At 40.1% G+C, this 22,069-nt stretch overlaps 3 protein-coding genes across 3 annotated transcripts; 1 reads left to right on the top strand and 2 right to left on the bottom strand.

Moving 5' to 3' along the window:
- The first annotated feature begins 10,222 nt into the window (after nt 1-10,222).
- Nucleotides 10,223-14,019, top strand: LOC130709538 (probable galacturonosyltransferase 12). The gene is made up of 6 exons (XM_057558925.1): nt 10,223-10,990; nt 11,872-11,927; nt 12,037-12,192; nt 12,306-12,896; nt 12,998-13,300; nt 13,427-14,019. The coding sequence occupies exons 1-6, from the start codon at nt 10,780-10,782 to the stop codon at nt 13,706-13,708; spliced, it is 1,599 nt and encodes a 532-aa protein (XP_057414908.1). The 5' UTR covers nt 10,223-10,779; the 3' UTR covers nt 13,709-14,019.
- A 306-nt stretch (nt 14,020-14,325) lies between these two features.
- Nucleotides 14,326-15,679, bottom strand: LOC130709539 (uncharacterized). Its single transcript, XM_057558926.1, has one exon. The coding sequence runs from the start codon at nt 15,539-15,541 to the stop codon at nt 14,510-14,512; it is 1,032 nt and encodes a 343-aa protein (XP_057414909.1). The 5' UTR covers nt 15,542-15,679; the 3' UTR covers nt 14,326-14,509.
- A 585-nt stretch (nt 15,680-16,264) lies between these two features.
- On the bottom strand, nt 16,265-18,632 carry LOC130709540 (transcription factor ILR3-like). Its single transcript, XM_057558927.1, has 5 exons — nt 18,338-18,632; nt 17,814-17,876; nt 17,159-17,236; nt 16,886-17,048; nt 16,265-16,706 (listed from the first exon to the last, which is right to left on the bottom strand). Exons 1-5 carry the CDS (start codon nt 18,472-18,474, stop codon nt 16,437-16,439), a joined length of 711 nt encoding a protein of 236 aa, XP_057414910.1. The 5' UTR covers nt 18,475-18,632; the 3' UTR covers nt 16,265-16,436.
- Nucleotides 18,633-22,069: the final 3,437 nt, after the last annotated feature.

The following is a 22,069-nucleotide window of genomic DNA, read 5'->3' as shown; positions in this document are numbered from 1 at the left end:
TACTTCGACGGTTCCAGCCATAAAAAGGGAACTGGAATCGGGATGTTCATCATGTCCCCGCAAGGCATCCCGACTAAGTTCAAATTTAGGATCAAGGGCAATTGCTCGAACAATGAAGTCGAGTATGAGGCACTGATATCAGGCCTCGAGATCTTGCTAGCTCTGGGGGCAAAGAACGTTGTCATAAAAGGAGATTCTGAGTTGGTGGTAAAGCAGCTTACCAAAGAATACAAGTGCGTTAGCGAGCATCTAGCCAAATATTATGTAAAAGCAAATAATTTGTTGGCTAAATTCAACGAGGTTGGAATAGGTCATGTTCCTAGAATAAAGAACCAAGAAGCCAATGAATTGGCGCAGATTGCTTCTGGGTATATGGTAGATAAACTAAAGCTGACAGAGCTAATTAAGATCAAGGAAAAGCTGAGCCCATCGGATCTCGACATTATGTGTATTGACAATCTAACCTCCAACGATTGGAGAAAGCCAATTGTCGAGTACCTGCAGAACCCAGTAGGGTCAACTGATAGAAAAGTTAAGTACAGGGCTCTAAGTTACACCATTTTAGGCAACGAGTTTTTTAAAAAGAACGTCGACGGCACGTTGCTGAAATGCTTAAGCGAGGACGACGCATTTATAGCTGTATCGGCTGTTCATGACGGCCTGTGTGGTGCTCATCAAGCAGGGGCAAAAATGAAATGGATCCTATTTAGGCAAGGTTTGTATTGGCCAACTATCATGAAGGATTGCATTGAGTATGCAAAAGGTTGTCAAGATTGTCAAAAGCATTCAGGAATCCAGCACGTGCCAGCCAGCGAATTGCACTCCATTATCAAGCCATGGCCTTTTAGGGGGTGGGCAATAGACTTAATTGGCGAAATTCACCCAGCCTCATCAAAGCAACACAAGTATATCATTGTGGCAGTCGATTATTTCACTAAATGGGTCGAAGCCATTCCATTACAGAACGTAACACAGGAAACGGTAATCGAGTTTATGCAAAACCATATTGTGTATCGATTTGGATTACCAGAGTCAATTACGACGGACCAAGGCACAGTATTTGTGGGACGCAAAGTGACAACTTTTGCAGAATCCTGGGGGATCAAACTCTTAACCTCGAACCCTTACTACGCTCAGGCAAACGGCCAAGTAGAAGCGGCTAATAAAATTCTAATAAGCTTAATCAAAAAGCATGTGGGTCGAAAACCAAAAAGTTGGCATGAATCTTTAAGCCAAGTCTTGTGGGCTTACAGGAATTCACCAAGGGAAGCGACCGGAACAACGCCTTTTCGACTGGCCTATGGCCAAGAAGCCGTGCTGCCCGCAGAAGTATATTTGCAATCATGTCGAATTCAAAGACAAGAAGAAATCCCAAGTGAAGTTTACTGGAATATGATGCTAGACGAAATGGTCGACCTCGACGAAAAAAGGCTCTTGGCGCTGGACGTTCTAACAAGGCAAAAAGATCGCATAGCTAAAGCATACAACAAAAAGGTTAAAAATCGATCTTTTGTTGCAGGTGATTATGTATGGAAAGTTATCCTCCCAATGGATAAAAGAGATAAAGCCTACGGGAAATGGACCCCCAATTGGGAAGGGCCATATACAATCGAGAAGACATTACCTAATAACGCTTATGTGATTAAGGAATTGAGCAATCAGCGTCAAAGTGTTACGATAAATGGCAAGTATTTAAAAGCATATAAGCCAATGTTGCACGAGCTTAAAATCGAATGAAACGTAAGCGTTAAAATTGCCAAATCACATTCATTGATCGGGAAAAAATTACAGGTATGGCAAAATACAGATAAAACTAGAAACCTAAAAAGGAAAAATAGCTCTGCATCTGTCATATCTAGCTTGCATGGGTGCTAATCGATCCACCAGCGCCACCATCTGGCCCTCAAGTCGAGCCTTCTTTTGACGAGCAACCAAGTCTTCAAGGGAGGCTGCAAGTATCTCGACGACTGATCGAACAAGACCTTCAGGGTCTTGCTGATTCAAAGAGGTCTGGAGGAAATCGAATTTCTCCCTCCACTCATCTATTTGGTGTTCCTGAAAGAACACCATTATTGAAAGTTCCCGGAACTCTTCAAACAGAGGTTTGGCCTCCAAGAGAAGCCCCTGGAACTCCTGAAGAGGAATTCTAACGCGCGCGACGATTGGCCTATGAAGCAGTTGATCAATGAGCCCTAGAAGCTCATCAAGGCCAGCAGAGGAGTCATACAGGTTCTGGAAAAGGTTCTCCTGGAAAGCCAAGTCCCTGATACGACGAAGAATAAGTCTGCTATCCATGGTGAAGGGTGAAAGGTTCTTAGATCGCAGGAAGAAGATGAAAATGGAAGGAAAAAGAGTTGCTGGTGAAAGACGAGTAAAAAACGGCTCCATTTATAATAGGGAGGTAACAAACAGCCGCATTAATGCAAGCATGCAGTTACCAAAGCGTCAGCCAAACACGGCAAGCCACGTCAGCCACCACCACAAGTGGAGGAAGTTCTTAAGTCGTTGAACAAGAACGTGATAAAAAGCGTTATAAATTATCGTGGTTTTCAAGGAAACTTGGGAGTTGAAAGGTTAGTTTAAGCGCCAAGTTAAATGGTGTGAAACTTAGCAACACAATGCAGGAAGTAATATAACAAAGACTGAATCGACAATAAAATGCGAATCGAGAAATAAAGCATACCAAGCATTGCCAACACAAATTCATCCATTAATCAAAAGTTGAATAGAGGTACAGAAATGATTGTTACAAAGTTGGCAACAAGGGCCACAATAGATCCATGGCCATTACAATAAAACCACAATTATGAAATCTAAATCCTCGACTTGAAGGCTTCAAGCTGAACCCCAGCAGCAGCAATCCTAGAATCCAGGCTTTGCTTCATACGCTGCTCCGTTGCTACCTCCTTAGAAAGTTGAGATGTCGATAGCATCACATTCGTGCACTCTGCAGCCAGCGCATTCAGTCGAGAATTCACAGCTGGGCCTTCATCAATCAACATAGCCTTTTGCTTCTCGAGCCTGGCTACCTCCCTGTGAAGCTCATTCAGTCGAGCATCAACACTCGACAACTCAGCTGCAATAAGAGTTCTCCTAGCAATCAGCTTGAGAACTTCTTCTTTCGCGGGCAATAGGCCATTGGTATTGGAGGGCACTTGTGCCTTTTTAGTCTCAATGGATTGCTCCACCACAATGGCCTTGTCAAGCGTGGCCACGATATCGACCACGAGAGTCTGCAACTCGACGAGAGCATCTGCCTGAGTCTGATCAATTTGTTGACTTAAAAGGAAGGCAATCAGTTCTTTCACTTCCTGGCCTAATTGAGGGGTGGCTCGGACACTGTCGATGAAGCCAGTATCGAAAACCAGCCCTTTTAACTTAACGAGAGCCGCCTCAATCCGGCTATCATCGGGCACTCCACCAGACTGAGCAGTCTCAGTAGTTTCAGCTTGGCACGGCGGAGACTCAAGATCCAAAGTACCATCAAAGAAGCTCTGGAAGATGGAAAGAGGATCCTCGACTAAAAGAGCACTGAGCCTCTCACTAGAAGTATGAGAAGAGGCAGCCGTCTTAGAAGAAACTGAGCCTCCCTTAGCGTGAGGTGAGAGCAAAGCGGCTCTGGCATCTTGTTGAAGTTGTTGAGGAGAAAGTCGAGGCTGTTGAGGGGAAGTTTGAAGCTGTCGAGGAGAAAGTTCAGAATGAGTAGAGGCCAGAACATCAGCCTTGGGTGGGGGCATTACGCCAATCACTTGGTCAGGCTGAATGATTGGACCCTCACTACCCTGCACCTCATCATGTGGTACATTTTCTTCACGAGCAGGGGAAGGCAGGTTCTGCATATCCTGTGGAGGAAAATTAGAAAGGTTATCTCGACATTCTTTGGTATAATAGGGTTCACAACCAGGATTTTGCCAAGCAATTGGTTTCGAGTTAAAATAGAATGTCAGTTTGTCCCACACAGGGTCCGACTCAGTAGAGTCTAAACTCGAACTAGAGGACTCTAAACTGCTCGAAGAACTAGATAGGGCAACTGGTGGAGGTTTAGAAGAAAACCACGTGGCTCGAGGTACAACCATTTTAGACATGCCAACCCTCTGAAGAACAAAAGTAAAAATGATTGAGAAAGAGGAAAAGAAAGCGAATTGAGACAAGATGTGAACTAATGATTCACCTTAGGGCCAGATGCTCTGAGGGGACTGGAACTGGTTGAACTCTTAGAATGGTGGGAAGAGGAGCTGCCAGATTTACGACTAGACCTTTTCTCGGAGGTCTTCTTGGCTTGAGCCATCTCGACAGGAATTGGTGCAGTACCTTGAAGCAGAGGGTTAGAAGCCTGCTCATCAACACCTTGTTCATCACCTTGCTGCACTTCCTCACGTTGACTGGCTGATTTAGCCGGGGAAGGATTTCCCGCAGAAGGTTCACCAGCACCTTTAGCCCTTTTTTGGCTCGCAGAAGTAGTAGGGGTGGCCCCTCGTTTTCGACTCTGAAACAAAAGCAAATGATCACAAAGATATACACGTCGAGTAAAGGTCAAAGTTTCACAAGGTTCAGTATTACCTTAGGAATCTTGAGCTTATCAGCCAAGGCGACATCATCATCATCATCCTCCACTTCGACAGTCGCAGAAGCCACCCGAGGAGAAGCCTGAGGGGTCGGTCGAGGAATTGGTTCAGCTACAAAAGGAAAACAAAAGAAAATTAAGCCATAAATATTGCAAAGATGCCAGGTCGAAATGATTACCTTGACCAATAAGCGTTCTTATCGATATGTGGTTGAAGATTTCAACCGGCACATGGAGAGGATAATTCCATAGGTAACGCTTGGTCTAGGTCACCCGCTTCCGAGGGAGCAGTGCACTGTGGTAAAAGTTTTTGATACTTACATGATCAACCCACTTAGGAAGCACCACCGGAAAAGCCAAAGCATACTTACAAGTAGGCAGTGGTGGGAACCTAAAGCCTGTTTTTCGAATAATGAAAGAAAGACCATCCTCATCAGAGGGAAGGCTCAATCGGGTTTTCTTGGCTTTAGCTTCCCACATCCGCCTTAGAACTTGGGCTGCTTTGGCAACCGTTTCCTGAAGTCGAGGACCCGGAAAGTATACTACCCCGAAGAATTGTTGAAAAGCGTTGATCTCAGATATATGCATACCTTTGGTTTTCTTTGGGGCCTGCCTCTGCAAAAGAAAAATGTTTGTTATGCGCTGGAAGCAATCTTCAATTGGCGTCGAAATATCATGCCAATAAGCAGACCACCACGCCTTGAACGCCTGGGTGACGTAAAAGGATGGAGTAAAACTGAAAGGACTAAGACCAAGTAGCTCCTCCTCGTTGTAGTAGCCAATGGTAGTGTCGAAAACACTACGCTTGGTGATGGTACCAGGATAGAGGATGAGGGATTTGTCGAACAAGGTATTGGGCAAATCTTGACTCAGCCCAAATTGTCGAGACACAAGCTGAGGATTGTAACCGCAAAGAGTGAAATCATTACTAGCAAAGTTGATGGTTAACACCCTGGGAGATAATATAGTTAGCCAAAGCTCGACTTGGTGCTGAGAAAGGTTCTCTGAACCGGGAAGATTAGGGTATGAATTCCTTAGCCACCGAGGGACATAAGAGGGTTTGTGATACGGTGCAAAGCTCGAGCGGAAACGTTTCAGCTCGAAAAACATGGTGAAATACCTCTTAAAGTCAAGCTCGAACGTGGAGGCATCATAAGGAGGAGTAAGGGCTTCAAGCCTGAAAGCATCGATCCTTGTGTTAGACACTACAGGAGGAGGGTTCTTGGCTGAAAGAAATTGTTCGAAAACTGCATTCATCCAAAGCTGAAGAAGCCAGAAAGGACCAGCTGCATTCAAAGACGCAACCTTAGGATCTCGAATGTCAGCTATCGCTTCATTGATCATTTGGTAGAGATTACCGAGCACGAGCCTGGCCATGGCGATAATTCGACCCTCATGTAAAAGAATGGCTAAAGGAAGGAGTTTAGCCGGAATCCTCAAGGATTTGGTGCAGAACACATAAGCAGAAAGCCAATACAGCAGAAACGCGACATGCTCAGCATCGGAAACTTCACCATTCTCGACATAATGATCTTTAATAAACTTACTGAAAGCAATGTTATCTGTCGGAATGGCAATAGGATTGGTGGGAGCAGCAGAAGAATGGTAATCATCACCCACCACCCAGAGGCCAGTAATTGCAGTAACATCAAGAAGAGTGGGAGAAAGCATCCCAAAGGGGACATGAAAGCTATTGGTGGACCGCTCCCAAAAGAAAAGAGAACTCAGAAGCATAGCAGGGTTGTAAGTAATCGGCGACCTCGACAACTGAATGAGGTCGAAGATTCCAGTAACTTTCCAATGCCCAGACTTACTGGCCTCTACCCTGTCGAGCCATTTCAGATAGGCTCCTTCACCAGCAGATGGGTTAGGAGGCGCAGACCTGAAAGTCCTTTTGGGATCTTTCAAAAAAGGGAAGCGGTAAGAAGGTTGAAATGCAAGAATGAGCTCATCCCCACGAATGCTGGGGTGAAAATGCTCGTAACCCTCAGGGAGACTGTTAGGCCTGCCCTTCTTTGCCTTCTTCAAAGGGCCTAAAATGGCACGTAAATTGCCATTTACAGAAATAGGAATAAATACCTGGGAGTTCCAGATAGCCCGTTTCTCCACTTCATACGGCGGATCTGGAATGGGAGTGCGTTTGGCTTCATTCATCTCACATGCAGCGGCCAAAGGGATGACGTTGTCAGAACTAGAAGCCATAGAAATGTTCAGAGAATACACCGGGAAAGCAGAAACCAAACGATTGAAGGTGATCACAAGCGGAATCAGGCAAAAGCTTGAGTGTTTGAAAGCTTGAGTGTTTGAAAACTTGAGTGGTTGAAAGAACGGTAAAGCTCGCAGAGGGCCAACAATGACGTATTTATAGGCAAGAGAATAGTCGGACGTGAAGCTGCATTATAGGATGGTGCATAAAAATTTTTTTGAAATCCAACGGTTATTTTATTATATAACCGCAAACCCTAACGAAAAGGCTAGAAAAGGGCCATGATTACCCTAGAATAGAGACGGCACACGGCAGACGAAGTCAGACGTCAAGGCTTCTGATTGGAGCAAAAGTCAAACGATTGGATCTCTGATGGGACTTGAAATCAGAAAGGGAAAAGTCACAAACAGCCGTCAAGCTCCGTCGAAATGCACGGGCAAAAAATGCTTGATCCCTCCAAGGACTGGTAGTCGAGAATCAACATTTTTGGGGGGCATCTGTTGGCCCAATATTTTGGCCCAAAGGAAAAAAACACATCCGGCCCAAAACACCCAAGGTAGTCGAATTTGGACTAAAGAAAGAAAAAGGAAAATGCACCAAGTTAAGGAGGCAGCCGAATTCGACACTAGCAAGTACTGCTAAATACAGGCACATGTAACACGTGCCGCATTGACCAAGTCAGATTCTCACCACGTTGGTCGAAAACGTGGCCAAGAAACGGTTGAAGCAGTTGAAGAACACGATCCCCACCACCATGCATGGAACTTCCGGAGCAAGCATCAGATCGTGGGAGAAACCAGACCCACTAACCCATCCATTGAGGAAGAAAACCGTCAAGGACACGCGGAACATGAAGCTCTATAAATAGGAGAATCCAATTCAGAAAAAGGGTTCCCAACTCAAACTCTGAAAATTCACCAAAAAGCTCTAAATGTCTGCATCAATGAGACTCAAGGAGCAAGACGTGATGATGGAGGAGTATGTTGCAGAACCAACACTTTAGTTTTCTTGTATTAAGTTTGTTAATTTCCAGTTCCTTTATGCACTTTTCCTGTCGAAACCCACACTTCTTGTAGCTTACGTGTTATTTTGATGTATGTGACTTCTGTGTAATTGACCCGTGCTTGATGAAATCCAGTTCTGTTTGAACCAATTCATTGTTGTCGAAAACCATTCACACACACACAACACTTTGGCAAAGCGTTTTCTCAAAAGGACCCTGAATCTAAACTTCCTTTAGTCGAACTAAGAAGATATTTGTTTACCAAAAATCAGTGTATACACACTCTCACCCAATCATAAAGTCATAAAGGTCTTCATAGTTATTAAGAAAGAAGAATTTTATGGAAAATGTGAAGTGGAGTTATTGAATAAGTAAGGGTATAATTGACAAAATGGAACCTAAAACATCAAAACGACAGTTAAATTGAAACAAAAAAATTATTCTAAAACGACACTTAAAAAAGAACGGAGGGAGTATTATTTGTAAGATGTTTTGGAGTTTAATAATAAAATTGAGATGAATATAAAATCATGTGGATTTCAAAAAAAGAAAAAAACATGTGTGTGGGAATGATATATACTAAACTTACATATATTGATCAACCGTCTACGTAAGGATTCACACCATCTATCAGTAAATTTTCGGTGGCATCATCGATCTATCAGTATTTGAAAAGTCACATATAGGGGGTGAAAACCGAAAATAGCTTAAGTTTTAGGCTTTGTGTAAATAGATCTAATTCATTTATACTATCTCTAGTCCTATTTTATTTGAAAATTTTCTTTGAATTTTTAAGTTGTAATAAGTTTTTCTATATAGATGATATGTTATTATGTGTAATTAAATGGTAAAATGAATAAAACTTTGCAATTTGTTGGGCTACTCCTAAGGAGGGGAAGGAGGGGGAAGAGTTTAAGGTATTTCTAACAATCCTCCAAGAGTGCCCCTTCTAAAACTCTCTTGTAGTTATATTTTTTTAGTTCCTACGGATTGGAAGATTTTGGATAATTTGGAACATCCATACAAGAGAATGACTTACTCCTTCTCCCTTTCTTGCCCTTTCCTCCCCTAAATACTCACATTCAAAAGTCTTTGTTTGCAAGTTAGATTTTGGAGCGGAGAGAAGGGAAATCGTAGACTTATGAGAAGCCTTCTATTAATTTGTTTGAGAGTTTTTTTAATAAGAAGGTAAGAGTTTGGAGACTCTTCTAGAACCCTCGGAAGTTCATCCAATAAAACTCTAGTTATTTTGTGGAGTTCTTCCAAATTGGAGGTTTTAGGTGGAATTTTGAGCTTCCAAACAAGAGTAGGGCTTCTCTTCCTTCCCATCCCCTCAAAGTCTTCTCATATTCTATAACTTTTTTAGTTATTGTTTAGTCTTTTTAAATGACTACTATGAGGCGATAACTTATTTAAGGTCTTGTTCAATCATAAGAAATAGACAAACAAACTTATGTGTAAATAGAATGACAAATTCATGGTTAAACACAACATTGTATGTTTACGCTCATATCTATTAACCTATAATTCTTTAGTCAATGAATTTATCATTCTATTTACACATAAGTTTGTTTGTCTATGTCTTAAATTATCTTATAATGTAAAAAGTTAATTAATAATTATATTAATTTTCTCTTTATTTATTTATTTACAATTTTTTCATAAAATTGAACCCAATTAAAGTTGTGATCAAATCCTTAAGGTCAAGAGTTTGATTTATAAGAGCCGCACTCGTAAGAGTGTGCATGCATAAAAGTTTGAAAGTAGCTGCAATTCATATTGATATTTCCAACTTTTTTTTTTTGGCTTGTATAAGATTTTTGTCGCAATTCTTAATTTGGTATCTGAGCTCCCAAAGATTTTCAGAAAGAAGAGTTTCAATGGTTGTTAGTTAAGTGTATTTCTTTTTTCATTTTCTCAATAAATACCTTTCATCCAATACTTAGGGACATGGTCATAGTACATTAGTACAATTTTTCTTTTTCTTCAGTGTCCCGCAGATAGAATTGGTGACTATGAACTTGATAATGATAAGACAGAATTTCTTCCACCTAACACCATTTATTAATTAACAAAGACAAATCAATAACATTAGCAATCAACATATTCAAAGCTAACAAACAAATCTCGCACAATTGGTACATAGCTAGATTTCTTACGCATATAGTTGATGATTCATTTTTTGAACGATGTGTATAAAGAATGAATTATTGAAAGAGATCTACCTACTTAATGTGATTTTAAAGGCTCAAAACCATTAATCTCATGGTTATCGTTGGTGAAAATAGTTTGATACACACAAAAAACATAGTCAAAGTATCTTTTCTCTAATTGCTAAGTGACCCTCTAAGCCCCTCACTGATAAAAGTCTAACAAGTGTTTGAACTACCTTATATCTACATGTGCTTCCAAGAGAAAAAAGAATTAACGTTTACTGAGTTTTCACTCCAAGAACCACGTCCTCAACCCCACCTCAGAGAGAGAGAGTCATTTTCCATTTAGAAGTTCCTTTTTATGTCATATTCTAAACTCTATGCTAAAAAGCTTCATGTGGTGGCAAAGCCAAGCATACAAGATAGATACACGGCAAAGTACATATTTTAAAATTTTTTTTTCTCATCTTCTGTTCTTCCTCAACTTCCCTCCTTCAAGACCAAGGCAATACCCAAAACTTTTAAACCAAACAACACCCCTCCTTCTTAGTCCAATGTCTCTTTCTCTTCAACAACCCCAAGTTAACCTCAAAAAAAATACTAAAGTCCTCAAACACCATTGAAATGCCTGGCCCAAATGCTAAGCAAGGTTAGGTGAAAGATAGCAACCTTCTTCAACACCATCAAAACCTTCCTTTTACAGCATAACCTGATATGGATTCTTGCAGTTCTCTTCTGTTGTTGATCATAAGGAATATCTGTTGAAGAGGAAGAGCTCAAAGCCCTGTCCTGTTCATTCTGCTTTTGGTGTTGCCCTTCCTTGTTGTGTTGGTATTTGTTGCATTTGAACAAAATGCAGCTCCACATATCTCCAAGTTTGAGGCATGTTACTGTGCTTCCTGGCAAAGGGTTGAAGGAGTTTATCAAAGTGAAGGTTGCATCGAGGCGTCTTTCTTATAGGATGCTCTTTTACTCACTCTTGTTCTTCACTTTTCTTCTACGGTTTGTGTTTGTTTTAACAGCAGTGGATGGCATTGATGGAGAAAACAAGTGCTCTACCATAGGTAAACTATTACTCTCTCTCTCTCTCTCTCTCTCACACACACACACACACACACACACACGCACTGACGCACACACAGTCACAAACATGAACACATGAAGGTACAGACAGAAAGACAAACAAGTGCATTAGAGGAAGTGCAACAAGAATGTGACGGTGGATAAGGCTTCAATTTTCCATATACCAAAGCATGTTATTTTTCAAATATTTGAACTTATAATGATATTTAAATTGCTATTTGTTGTCTGCACTCCAAGTCTTCAAACAAGTGATCAAAAAGTTACCGACCTTTGATTTGAAAATTTCTATGATTAATTAATGGGACTTCAGATAAGTTCAGGGAATTTGTAACACAATGGGAAAGATGCACATGCCTTAGTTGTTCTTTGTAAGTATTGGTTGATGTGCGTGTATAATATGTTTGCCTATCTGCTCAGAACTCAGAAATGTAAATTTTTATAGATTACCTCGCCACTGAGATCCATGTGAGAACTGTAAATCTGCAATAAGAAGAGACAAATCAAACATGATTAGAATTATCTACCAAGAGTTTCTTTATGTTATCCCTTTTGTCAGAGCTGGACTTTTATATGATTTGTCAGTTACTGTTGGGGTAAACTTAACCATCCACTTAAATTTCTCTGTTTAAAATAGATTAGGTATTTGGTACAGATTAATATGAACACTAGATATATGATCTTAAAATTACAATGTGATCTTAAAATGGTCTTAAAATTAATTTATGATCTTAAAATTACAATGATAAAGGATGAACTCCAGAACTACAAAATCTGGACTTGAAATAATGATGCCATTAGATATATTTAATAATTTATTGTATCAGTATATATGACTTAGATTAACTTCAAACCATTTGTGTAGGTTGCTTAGGAAAAAAACTAGGGCCAAGGATTTTGGGAAGAAGGCCTGAATCAGCTGTAATCTCCTTAACTCTTCTAATTATATCTATCTCCATCTGAATCAATTTTGCAATTTTTTGACTTTAATTTTCTATTGGTGGATGAAAGTAACATGGGATTTTGATAGGTCCCAGAAGTGATATATCAAACATTAAATGAACCCCTTGACAAAGAAGGACTACAGGGAAGATCTGATATTCCACAGACTTTAGAAGAGTTCATGACTGTTATGAAGGAAGGTGGATATGATGCCAAGACATTTGCAGTTAAACTTCGAGAAATGGTAGCACTCTCCTTTATCTCTTTTTTTTTTTCAACAAGAGGAAATAATTCTAATACAATTGTTACAGTTTTTCAAGTTAAAGTCCCCATTAATCAAAGCTGAATATTTCTCAGGTAACCCTTATGGAACAAAGGACTAGGATGGCTAAAATCCAAGAATATCTATATCGTCATGTAGCGTCAAGCAGCATACCTAAACAACTTCATTGCCTTGCCTTGAGGCTGGCCAATGAGCACACCAACAATGCAGCGGCGCGCCTTCAGCTGCCATCTGCAGAATTAGTCCCTGCCCTGGTTGACAATTCTTACTTCCACTTTGTCCTAGCCTCAGACAATGTCATCGCCGCCTCTGTCGTTGCGACATCACTTGTTCGGAACAGTTTGCGATCCCAGAAAGTTGTTCTGCACATAATCACAGATAAAAAGACTTATTATCCCATGCAGGCATGGTTCTCATTGCATCCTTTATCACCTGCAATAATTGAGGTAAAGGCATTGCACCATTTCGATTGGTTCACAAAAGGAAAGGTGCCTGTTCTCGAAGCAATGGAGAAAGATCAAAAGGTGCGGTCACAGTTTAGAGGGGGCTCATCAGCTATAGTGCAGAATTCTACTGAGAAGCCCAATGTTATTGCAGCAAAACTACAAGCACTTAGTCCAAAGTATAATTCAATGATGAACCACATCCGGATAAATCTCCCAGAGGTACGACAGATAGCAAGCAAGTAAATCTTTTATTTGATAGCTTATAACCGAGTAAATATGTACCTGTGATGCATATTGGAATGACACTTTTTGCTTTACAGTTGTTTCCAAGTCTTAACAAGGTGGTCTTCCTTGATGATGATATTGTGGTACAAACTGATCTTACACCTCTATGGGACATTGACATGAATGGAAAAGTCAATGGGGCAGTAGAAACATGTGTTGGAGAAGATAAGTTTGTGATGTCAAAGAGGTTGAAAAGCTATTTGAACTTTTCCCACCCTCTAATATCTGAAAATTTCAATCCCCATGAATGTGCTTGGGCCTATGGCATGAACATTTTTGATTTGGAGGCTTGGAGGAAGACCAATATAAGCAATAGATATCATTATTGGGTTGAGCAGGTATATGTATCTTCCATTCTACCATAAAAAGAAAAAACTTTTAACTATTTTTCATCCAAATTGAGTTTCCATAAAAGTGATAGTTTATGTGATTAAATATTGATGTTTCTGTTTTGCTTTATGTAGAACATTAAATCAGACCTGAGCTTGTGGCAGCTAGGGACATTACCTCCTGGATTGATAGCATTTCATGGTCATGTTCACATTATCGATCCTTTTTGGCATATGCTAGGATTGGGATATCAGGAAAATACGAGTTCTGCTGATGTTGAGAGTGCTGGTGTCATTCATTTCAATGGCAGGGCGAAGCCATGGCTAGAAATAGCTTTTCCGCAGTTACGGCCATTGTGGACAAAGTATGTCAATTTCTCAGATAAGTTCATCAAGAGTTGTCACATTAGGCCATGAAAAAAATTGACCTTGTTGATGAGTTGAAGAAATGGAATTTGTATCCAATGTAAACAGAAAATGAGAGAGTTCTTCCAAGCACAAGGCCTTCGATGACAAGAAAGGGACAACAGTGATATGGCATGATGCTCCTCTCTTGCTTTAAAATCTTTTTAAATGTACTACTTCAGTTGAAACTCTCAGATTCTTTTTATCTTCAATCCATATTGTAAGTATGAGTATTTGACTATTTGTAGATCACATATATGTACTGAGACAAAACAAATTTTTTTTGGGAAAAATAAACCTGCAGGCTCAAGGTTTCACAATAAGCTTTTCATAAGATGAAGAAATAAAAGTTCAGGGAAAAAGAGAGACCAAAGAACCATTTTATCCAATTTCGTTTCAATCTACAGATACCACATGCATATTTGGATACACGGTAGAAAATCACTGAGAAGCCAAAATCATGACTGCTAGAAGCCAAAGTTATGGGAAGTTGCTTCTCTCAACCATGATTTTGCCTTAATTGATTTTCTACCATGTACCTAAACATTCACAATATCAAGTTAACAGGAGAGCTTCTCATCATGCATTTCATATTCTGGTGTGTAGAATGTCAAAAACTAAAGGCATGGTCCTTGAAAGTAATCTGAATTCTCATTCAAAATTGTTGAGTACTACTACATCTACAAGCTTTCTTCATATAATGGTCAAATAGTGGTGCACTCAAAGTTCACTGTGACAATATTATCAAACATGTTCTGCTCACAAGTCATGTGAATGAATCAAAGACCTTGGAAACCAAACCTTCAGCTCCATTTACTTCTTCCCTGTCACATTGGATACCAATCCCTTGATGAATTTTGCAGACTTGGTTATAGGTGAATTAACAGCCATCAGATTGTACAACACATTCTCAACTTCACCAATAGTTGGCCTAGCCTTGAAAGATGAAACCAATTTTAGTCCTTCCCCTTCTTCTACATGAACATTCCACTTCTCTCCACTCACAACCCCATCTCTCACACACTTAAAAACCACACCTTTCCTTTTGCTCAAGATCCCTCTCACCTCCAATCCCATGAAAGAATAAACCACTTCAAAAGACCCCACAAAGCCACTTAGATCACCAAAGTTGCTCTCTTCTTCAAATGCCCATTTTGGATTAACCATAACCACTGGCTTTGGATAAAAGGCATCACTCACTGTTTTCATCACTGACAATTGAGAACTCTCTGGCAAAAATAATATTGCCACATCTGCAGAATTCAAGATTCTGGGGTCACCTTTGGTCACTGAAGGAATGTCAAAGTTCTCAACTTGGCTAGTTGAATGAGACTGAAAGGCAACAGTGGCAGCTTCTTTCAATTTAGCATCAGGCCACAGGACTAAGATTTTAATGGGAGAACCTTTTCTTTTGATGGGTATGTCTCCAAAAATATCAAGAGCAAGTTGGGCAAGAGAATCTGGTGAGTCATCAATGACTGGAATCTCAACTCTGAACTTGGGTTGCCTTAGTTTCTTGATCTTGCCAATTAGTTTGGGGTTGTTGAGGGGCTTCTCTAAGGTTGTTGAAAGGGATGTTTTGGCCTGAAGTATGGCCTCCTCCTTTGAGGTGGGTGGGTTAGGGGAGGAGAGTGAGGAGTGGATGGCTGTGGATGAAGCTTTGAGGGGAAGAGTGAGACTTGAAGGGATGCAGGATATATGGTAGTGTTTGTGTTGATAATGAGTAGTAGGAAATGGAATTGATGTGAATTGGATGTTGGAAAGTGCAGGCATGCATGATGATGGCTTGGAAATTTTGAGAGATTGGAAATGAGTTGTATGAAGATAGGATGATGCTGATGCCATTTAAGGTTTCAAACTGAGCAGTAAGATCTGATAGTTTTGATATGAAACTGTTGTCTCCAAGCTCTATCTGGATAAGATATACACTGGCAACCTCCAAAGTTCAACCAATGGTGGAGAATAAAAGCTAACTTAGAAACCTACTGCTGTTGGAAAAAGTCAAGTAAACAAATACTATGTTTATTTCTTAATTTTGATGACTCCAAATCATGATAATATTTGAATTAAATCCAAAATAAGTACATCTTAGCCAATTTAAAATCAGGTCGTGGTGATAAAGTTGTTTGAACTTTGATATTTAAACCCTTGAGGTCGAGCGTTCGACCCTTACAAGACTTACTTTTGTGAAGACTTTTGAATTTTAGTGCACGTTTCAATACATGTTGGAAGAACACAACAAGCCAAAATCCCTTGGCATGTTTGGGGTAATCCACGTGGTGATTTTGGATTCAGTATGATTTTTTACCAGTATCCATACATGTACTTAATCACGTGCATCTCGTTAATGGAGAAACTCCAATTGGTTTTAATTTAGAACTTTTCTTTCCTGCTGAAAAAAAAAGGATGTGGTAGAAATTCAGAACTATAGCAACATTCACATTTCACCAATTATAATACGGTTTTGCAAGAATTCATTCTTTCTTTTTACTTGACCTTGGATTATATTGAAACTGAGTAACAAAGATAAAAGCCAAGTGAACAGAGCCCCACACACTAATTAACATATACATGCAAATACCAGCATTACTTCATAATAGTATCAGATGCCAAATACAGTCAAAGTCACCACTGATTCCAGTTAGAATACTTGGTAGACTGCTAAAAGGCAAGAATTTTAGGGTAAATTAATACAATTTCTGGGCCAGAATGGAAGGCCAAGTAATTGTACAATGCCAACTTAGGCAGCTGGTGGTCGGAGTTGATGGTCCTGTGAGGTATCCACGGCAGCAGACGGCAAAAATTGCCACATGGCAACTCCTGGATGGTAACCATAAGGCACAAACTTGCTGCCAGGGGCTTGACCAAGTGCAGAAAATGCAGCAGGAATTGTAGGAGGGGCTGGCAAGAAACCAGGTTGTTGAACATTCATTAATTTCACCTGCTGCTCCAACTTCTCTTTCTCTGCTTTAAGCCTCTGTTTCTCATCAAGAAGCTCATTCTTCTCAGCCTACATAGTAGATAGATAGGGTATTCAATGGTTAGATTATATAAGGTCCCTACATGATGTTTTAATCAGAGCTACACAGTAAAACTGTTACAGCAGAAAACTCAAGGAAATGAAATGATCTAGAATGAAGACCTGCCACCTTCAAAAATAAAAGTATTGAAAACAAATGGAGGTCTCACCTTTAACTCTTTTATCTTTTCTTGAAGACTTGTATTTGAGTCTTTCAAGTTCTGGGCTTCACCTCGCAACTGCGTCACCACTCGAACTGCATCTATAAGAATAGCAGCCTTGTCTGTTTTGGGAGGCCTTCCAGGCTCCAAGATGGAGCCTAATTCGACAAACCTATCCATGTCAATCAATTAGATACATGCCCCAAATACACATTTCAACACAATCCCATGAAAAGGATAAAAAACAGATTGATGGAAGAAGGTGGAAATAAAAAAAATTACTTGTCATTCAGTTTATCCCTCCGCAACTTCTCCCGGCAAGCTTTAGAGCTAGAAGGTGCACATGAATCAGTTCTACCCCTGCAGTAGGAATAAAATAAGCAAGAGAAATGGAATAACTTTTTTCTAATAGCAACTATCTAGATTGGATTCACTCATCGTTAAGTTTTAGGTGTTGAATTACAAAGAGCAATGATGCTGAATGCTTTGGACAGTGAAAGAAGTTGTGAGGAGAGAGGTTGGAGAAAACAGGGAAAAATAAACTGGGTTATACTGAAGCATATGCAATAGGATTTCTATGGAAATTTCTTTATTTATGCTGCTGAACCAATACTGCTAGGCGCTAACGCTAGAGCTTATCATCCTCATTTCAGAAACCATGCTAATTCGCCATTTGACTCAATTATATTATTTGATACCCGTAAGTTAATTGATAACACTGCCTTTTTATTTCAGTCCTTAACTGTTAGAACACAAATTAAGGAGTAGAAGAAGAACAAAAGAAACAAAATGGTACGCCAAAGAATAAGAAGTCCACACAAGCCAAAGAATAGACACCGGGAAATAAAAAATAAGTGGTATGTAGCCATACCACACATGTTGGTTAATATTAAATGGCATGTGTTATGAGAAATGACAGGTAAAAAGCACTGTGTACCTCTTCTTCACACCAGGATCTTTGAGCCCATCAAAATCCCCCAGGGAGCCATCAATTTCAACCCTAGAAGCAGACAGTATCATCAAAACAGAAGTGCAAAATAAACAAATATTCAGGGGTTGAAATATTATCAGCTATCACACAATATTATTTTCTCATTCTGCTCAGACAACAACTTAAATTACACTGGTGTCAATTTATACACACAGCTTACAAGCAGATTACAGCACAATTAGCATCTCTTGATACAAAATGCAGCAGCACATGCTTCAAGAACTTGCATGTCTAAAAGCTACCTCAAGTCAAACTACAAATTCACAGACAGACCCAATTAGGCAAAACTGAGCAAATCCACAACCAACAGTGAAAAAAACTGCAACAATTCGTGATTTTCAAACCAAATCAAAACCACACAGCACAATTCTTCTATGTACACACACAATTTGCAAACGTGTAACAACATGAAGTGACATGCAAACCCTAATTACATCGACAGAGAGAAATTGAGGAAGGAAATTGAGTACCCGACATTGGAGGGCTGTGGTGGTGGAGGCCAGTTGAAGGCGGAAGCGGAGAGCGTGAAGGAGCCATCGGAGCCGGGAATGTCGTCGTCGATCAAGCCGTAATCGAAAAGCCAATTGGTGTTTTCCGGGGAAACCATTTTCCCGGAAAATGGTGAATTTTCCCGGCAGTGGAGGAGGCTAATTTTGTTTCTTAATAAAAAGTATATTTATTGATATTTTTTTCTGAGAGAGAAAGAGAGTGATGAAGGATTTGGTTGAAGCACGTTTGGGGGCTGAGAAAAAAAGAGTGGTATTTTCGTTTTCGTTTTCTTTTTTATTTTTCCTTTTGTGTAAAGGAGAATGAATCTAATGCTTCAGCGTGTGAGAGTGAGTGATGTGATGTGTCGAATATATGTAGAAAAATGGAAATTGTGGTGACAAGTCAAAGTGGTCATCACATATCATTCCTTGTTGGGCTTTAATAATGGTTTAGTCCCCAATCTTTTAAGTTTTCACTGTCAAGCACTAAAGAAGTGAAGAACCTCGGCCTCACACAAGTGAACCCGTTGTGGTTGCCGCTAGCAATTGCATCGGTCCGGCGGTAAATGAGATTGAGATTCTCTCTTAGGTTCTGAGCCCTAGTTTCCTTAGCTCATCAGCTACTGCACCAGCCCTAACAACAACAAACTCTAGTACATTCCAACAGCTCGCTCGATGACCTCTAGCTCAAGACTACTCGACATCCTGGTTGGACTCGCTATATTTGCTTCGTCTTCTAGGTGGCCAAGGCGGTTCATACCATGCACTCCTCCGACTCGTCGGTGATTCACCGCCCGTGGCGGCATGGGCAATGTCTCTAATCTAGTGCGACGACTTACCTAGAAACTGTGATTGGTGGATCGAAACATCTTCGGGCCCTTTAGTGACACGACAAATGGCAATGCTCGCGACGAGGTACGTGAGGCCAGTGGTATAGAGGATGTCGTTAATGACAGACATGCACATATCTATTCACAATGATATGGCCTGGGGACACTTGTCGCCACTAAATTTCTCTAATAGTATAAAAAATTTAATGATATAAATACTAGGATAATATTTTAATAGTAACTTAGTATAAGTATTCCCTCCCCTAAATTTTTATCTTACTACTTGTAATAATATCAAGGGTTAAGCATCTTATTAGTCTTTGCCTTTGTGTCGTCATCTGAACTAGGTCCCTCGCCGAAAAAATTATTGAAAAAGTTTATCTTCTTTGTAAATCGTTTGGAGCAAGTCCTCGCCGGAGCTCCGGGCTCCGGCGAGTGATGATTTGGATCGCTGACTGTGTTAATGATGCTTACGTTACGTGGATTTTTAAAAAAAATCAAAAAATAAATAACACATCAGAAATTTTAATTTAATTAACAAAAATAAAACTAATTAACAAAACTAACCCTAATTTAATTAACAAAAACAAATTCCCCCAAATTAACCCCAATTTCCCCAAATTCCCAATCAAATTAGGGTTCTTCTTCTTCTCATCCTCTGGCATCAACATTGTGTGATGAAGTTCACAACCAAGGCCTCGTTTGGTTCAATGCAAAAGCTAGACTCATTAAGCTCATGAATAGGAGTGAGAATCAGTGTAAACTCAAAATTCAAGCGAAGAAGCTTAGCTAACTCAGATAAACGGTTACAAGTAGCAGAAAAAGAAGAACCAGGGGAAGTTCCAAGAGCCATAGCTTGGTCTCTCCGTCGAAATGTCAATATTATATTTCCAAATTCTCTATCATTCTTCTTCTTCTCCTTTTCCTGCTCCTTCTCCTTGTTGTTGTTGTTGTTGTTGCTTGGCTTTGTAAGACCAAGATTTGGTCAAGTGGTACAACTCTATGTTTTGATGATAACAAGTTTATTATTATGTATGAACAATTGTGGTACTCTAACGTTTGTCCTTTTAAGTTGTGACAAACAGGCTTTGACTCTGATTCAAAGATGATATACTAATCAGAAGTTGATGCCCAAGGAAAACCCGCACAACGCTTCTGCACCTGACTACGTTCTTCTAAACGGTAGCAAACGCTTCAGATGCTCTGAAGATTGAAAGCTCTGATGTGGACTCTGAAGGATCCAAGCTCTGAAGTTCTGAAGACCAGATGTTCTGAGGAACGGTCCAGAAGCTGAAGACTTGGAAGCTCTGAAGTCCAAGAGTAAGCTGACTCTCAAGACTAGAAGCACTTCATGCTCTGAAGGCCAGATGTTCTGATGAACGGTCCAGAAGCAGAAGTTCTGATGATCTGAAGATCCAAGCTTCGCTCTGACCCTGATCACACAAGCTTCACAAGTTCCAACATGAAGCGACGGCCAAGATCAAGAGTCAACTAGGCTAAGGCATTGCCACTGTCATTCGTACAAAAGCTAATGTACTATTCTGACTGCCTCACCTACGACGATCAGTCACAGCAGGCTCTGGAAATTCCAGAACTGCCCTCCAACGGACAGATCCATCCAACGGATACACATTCTAAACCTTGGAGTATTTAAAGGCTGAAGACTGAAGAAATCGACTGAGAAACTTTGCACATACACGTGAAATACCTTCAGCGAATAACTTAGCAATATTTCTTCATTGTTCTTATTGTGTTTACTTCTGCTTGTTAAGAAACATCTATTTGTAAACCGAACTCTTTCACAAACTTTGTTTGTAGTTCCTTGAGAGACCAGTGAGGTCAGAATTCTTGAGAAGACTAAGGCAAGGTTGTCTTAGTGCTACTAGTTCATTGTATTGTTAGTCACTGAGTAGGTTGCTAGTGCAGTTGTAACAATCATTGAATAGTGAATTGCCTTCAATCTAAGAAGGAAGAAATCACCTTAACGGGTGGGCTGAATTAACTTGAGGGATTTATCAAGTGAACCAGGATAAAATCATTGTGTGCTTTTCTCATTCCCTTAACTCTTACATCTTGTGATCTTTAGTTCGAAAAGAGTATCCTTAATCTTAGAGGAAAATTTCTAAAAGCTAAAAACCCTATTCAAACCCCCCCCCCCTTTTCTAGTGTTTTTCATACCTTCAGACTTTTTTGGCTCAATCCTCTATTCTCTACAACTTTGGAATCATGCCTTTCAGCCCATTGCATCTCTAAAATTTTCAGGTTCCTTTTGTTAAAAAATTTAATCAACAGCTTGATTAATTTTCTCTTGTATTTGGATACTCTTGTTATCTAGTTTGTCATGCCATACTAATCTAGTAAGTTCAGTTTTAGGTCTGAAAAGTGTCATTTTTTGGGTTATTCTACATCCCACAAACGGTATAAGAGCCTAACTCCTGCAGGTCACCTCATTGTACCAAAAGATGTTCTCTTTAATGCGAAACAATTTACATATAGCTCCTTATTTTACCCTTTTTCTCAGCTTGTTTCTTCCTTATATGGTATTTCAACTTCTATACCTATTAATTCTCCCCCTTCCCCTACTTCTCCACAAGTCAGAAACATAATTTCTCCATTCACACCTTCTCAAGTCTCTCCTCAGTTTATGTTCAGTTTGTTCCCTACGTTCCAATTATTTCTCCTGTTGTTTCCCTTGTCAATGCTACTCATAGCATTCCCTCCTCCTGTCTCCCCAATAAATGATATCAGACCGATATTTGGTGTAACCATGGTGACAGCTCTTTGTAACGATAGTCTTTTTGGTGGTGTGGCTAGGCGGTGTGTCTCATTGACGCAGTGAAGAGAATGACGGTGCAAGTGTGAGTAGATTCCGCTAAGGGGAGTA

The sequence above is a fragment of the Lotus japonicus genome, chromosome 3 (genome assembly GCF_012489685.1).
Source record: "Lotus japonicus ecotype B-129 chromosome 3, LjGifu_v1.2".
NCBI classification, from domain to species: domain Eukaryota; kingdom Viridiplantae; phylum Streptophyta; class Magnoliopsida; order Fabales; family Fabaceae; genus Lotus; species Lotus japonicus.
This window is presented reverse-complemented; position numbering and strand designations above follow the sequence as displayed.

Excerpts from the sequence above, each read along its gene's own strand:
- LOC130709538 (XM_057558925.1), top strand. The coding sequence starts at position 10,780 with ATGCAGCTCCACATATCTCCAAGTTTGAGGCATGTTACTGTGCTTCCT. Across the intron at positions 11,928-12,036 it reads GAAGAAGGCCTGAATCAGCT|GTCCCAGAAGTGATATATCA; the intron begins GTAATCTCCTTA and ends GGATTTTGATAG. Across the intron at positions 13,301-13,426 it reads ATCATTATTGGGTTGAGCAG|AACATTAAATCAGACCTGAG; the intron begins GTATATGTATCT and ends TGCTTTATGTAG.
- LOC130709539 (XM_057558926.1), bottom strand. The coding sequence starts at position 15,541 with ATGGCATCAGCATCATCCTATCTTCATACAACTCATTTCCAATCTCTC.
- LOC130709540 (XM_057558927.1), bottom strand. The coding sequence starts at position 18,474 with ATGGTTTCCCCGGAAAACACCAATTGGCTTTTCGATTACGGCTTGATC. Across the intron at positions 17,877-18,337 it reads CCACAGCCCTCCAATGTCGG|GGTTGAAATTGATGGCTCCC; the intron begins GTACTCAATTTC and ends GTCTGCTTCTAG. Across the intron at positions 17,237-17,813 it reads GATCCTGGTGTGAAGAAGAG|GGGTAGAACTGATTCATGTG; the intron begins GTACACAGTGCT and ends TTCCTACTGCAG.